The sequence below is a fragment of the Parus major genome, chromosome 3, assembly GCF_001522545.3.
Source record: "Parus major isolate Abel chromosome 3, Parus_major1.1, whole genome shotgun sequence".
In the NCBI taxonomy this organism is placed as follows: domain Eukaryota; kingdom Metazoa; phylum Chordata; class Aves; order Passeriformes; family Paridae; genus Parus; species Parus major.
The window spans coordinates 46,579,849-46,582,882 of record NC_031770.1 but is presented as its reverse complement, the minus strand read 5'-3'; the positions used below and the strand labels follow the sequence as shown (position 1 = coordinate 46,582,882).

Sequence of the window (3,034 nt, the reverse complement as noted above, 5' to 3'; positions counted from 1 at the left end):
CCGGGGCGCAGCCGGACCGGCCCTTCAAGCTCAGGAAGAGCCTCGGTAGGGGCGCCGGGGCCGCGGAGGGTCTGCATGGGGGCGGAGGGGCTGCGCGCACACGTAACGCTTCTCTTCTCTGCTCTGCCCCGCAGCCACCCGGCGGGAAGAAGTAGCAGGGATCCGAGCCAAGTTCCCGACGAAAATCCCGGTAAATCTCTGGTTTGTTATCGGAGGTTGTCGCCGCTGTTTAAGGAAAGAGGCGTGTGAGGGGAGGGAAAAGGACCTGGGTATTTTATATTTGGCTAAGTGTGACTCTAATTAAAACAGGTAATTGTTGAGAGATACCATAAAGAGAAATACCTTCCTCTCTTGGACAAAACCAAGTTTCTGGTTCCCGAGGAGCTGACCATGGCACAGTTCATAACCATCATCAGGTGGGTAGTGGCTACTGGTGGGTTGGAGCTGCACCTTGGGCTGCTGTTCCCTAAGAAGATATTTCCCAGTGTGCTGCTGGGGACGTCTTGCTTCTTTTGGTGGGTAGGAGGATAAAGGTCTTAGTAATGTAATGGCTTCCCTCTCTTGCAAGTGTTCGATCGATCAACAGATGTTTTCACTTGTGGGAAAAAAGTGGTCTTTTTTGGGTTCATAGTCCTCTCCCTTCTTCCTAACTGTAGCGAAAAGACTCTTGTTCTGCTCTCTTCCTGCCTCATGGGCTGGGTATTGGGGCTCTGTGATCTTTTTCTACTTATGACTGTCACTGCCTTGCTCTCTTACTGCATCTAGCTGAATTTGTTGAAGTTCAAAGCAGCTCTTGAATGTGAGTGAAATGAAACATGCTGTAAACTTGTTCTTTATGAAATATTACAGCAAAGAAGTCCCCCAAAATATTTAGTGGTATTTTCTGACAAAGTATGAAAGCTGTGTTTTTCAGCACACTTATTAAAGTATAGAAAAATATCTTTCTAGATTATAACTTCTGTAAAAAATACTTTTGGCTCTTGGACAACTTAGATCTTCATCCTCGTATGTAATGTCTCTGAAAAAGACGTGTTTTCTGGAGGTAGTGTAACAGACTGGAGCTGGAATCCTTTACAAAATCTGCACTACAGAAGCTTTTGGTTTCTATTCACACCTTTCCCTGGTAACGGGGAACTCCAAGCCCATGCTCACCTTTGGTGTAGACATGTAAGCCTTTCCTCAGAGTAAGGGCCCTTGAGCTTCCAGTTAACTTCCTGCTAATGGAGATGTTAAACCACATAATCACTTTACATAGCATGTCTTGTACCTACTTCATGCAACTGCTTTGTTTAATGTATGTTATAGACTGAAGCTGAAACCATATTCAACTTGCTAATGCTTAATTCTCTTTTTCTCCTCTCTTTTTCAATTAGAAGCAGGATGGCTCTAACAGCTACACAAGCTTTCTACCTGCTGGTGAACAACAAAAGCCTAGCCAGTATGTCCTTGACAATGGCAGAAGTGTACAGGGACTACAAAGATGAAGATGGCTTTGTGTATATGACCTATGCTTCCCAGGAGATGTTTGGATGCTTATTACCCACTGCCCAAGGGAAAACTATGGAATGCTTTCAGAAAACTTAAGATTGGGTTAATATGCTGCAGCAAAGCAGTTTGCTCTGAATCATGCCTGTGACATGAGCCTCGGAGATGCTCCTTCCAATGTGAGCTCTTGAGCTCTGTAGTGGGAGTTATGACCCAAAAGCTGGCAGGACCAGCTTAAGACAGAAATGGTGGTACACTTTCCCTAGGTAGTAATTTGGATATATATTTTTATATTTGAAGACACTGTGGGTTGGGTTTTTTTTTCTTTTGAACTGCACCTCCACTGTTTTACAGTATCAGTCTTTGTTGTGTAACTGATTTTTAAGGTTTCCTGAAAGCCTAAGTCTAAGAGTAAAATAAAGAACCTTTTATGTATTCAGTTGAATGTTATTTTTAATCTGGGGAAAGACTGTAAAAATTTGTCTAGGAGAAGATCCTATAATAATTCTGGGAATTTGAGCACAATGCCTTTTAAATGAAACATTGCTTACACAGCTACTCTGATTTTTTGAATGGAATATCAAAGTTTAAGTTGTGTCACCCATGAGCAAAACCATAACTATGAATGGTTCATATTGGGCTGTGAGATTAAATAGATGTGCCAGAGCACTGTTAAGTTTAACACCTGAATAAACTGTCAGCTGTTACAGAAAATGCTGTCTGTGCATAGATAACTATTTGTTTAAATAAGCAAATTGATTGCTAGTTAGCATAACTGAAATGCAGATAGCAGGACTTGAAGAGTAATTAAGTTTCAAGGGTTATTTTCTTGCTGCTGAAATTTGCTAGCATGGTTACTCCAGATACTGTCATATCCATCCCCACAGGCACCTGCTTGTCAGGTACCCTGAAAGACTTCGATGAGCCTTCTCTCTATGACAGAGCCAAGTCATGTCCCTTGTGATTAAGAGATATTCCAGTGTTTCTGGAAAATGTTGAAAATACCAAAAATACCATGTAGTAAAATGTTGATTCACCTTAATATACAGGCTTGGTTCCTGTAAATGTGTATGAAAGGAACACTTGACACGAGCTTTAGTCTGAAGTATTGCTCAAGCTGTCTTCCCCGTATGTGAGGAATGTATTGGAAAGCTGGAAATGCTCTGGTCATGCATGATCAAATAAAAACACCAGGTAATTTAAAAATCTGTCACAGTTTGCAGTTTATTAATCAACCTCAGGCAGCCTCAGTTCAGGATTGGTCAAATTGTTACAGTATGATGCAATTCTTCAGGACTAAACTGCAGAATGATTTAATGTAGGAATTACTAGACTGCAAAGAAAGAAGTGTTGACAGAATTTAAGTTATGCATAAGGAAGGAATGTGTGTGTAAGCTTTCTGCAGTGGTTCTCTTGCATTAATAATCTCTTGAACATGAAGTTCTGAGCATACCTGGGTTTGAGCCTCTAAACCAGGGGATTTAGAGGAGTACCTGCTGTAGTGGAGGTGATGTTTGCCAACTCATGTTTCATGAGCTGGGGAACAAAG

General features: G+C 41.7%; 1 protein-coding gene across 1 annotated transcript; it reads left to right on the top strand.

Moving 5' to 3' along the window:
- The first annotated feature begins 6 nt into the window (after positions 1 to 6).
- MAP1LC3C (microtubule associated protein 1 light chain 3 gamma) lies at positions 7 to 2,199 on the top strand. Its single transcript, XM_015623077.2, has 4 exons — positions 7 to 45; positions 135 to 190; positions 310 to 416; positions 1,374 to 2,199. Exons 3-4 carry the CDS (start codon positions 391 to 393, stop codon positions 1,582 to 1,584), a joined length of 237 nt encoding a protein of 78 aa, XP_015478563.1. The 5' UTR covers positions 7 to 45; positions 135 to 190; positions 310 to 390; the 3' UTR covers positions 1,585 to 2,199.
- Positions 2,200 to 3,034: the final 835 nt, after the last annotated feature.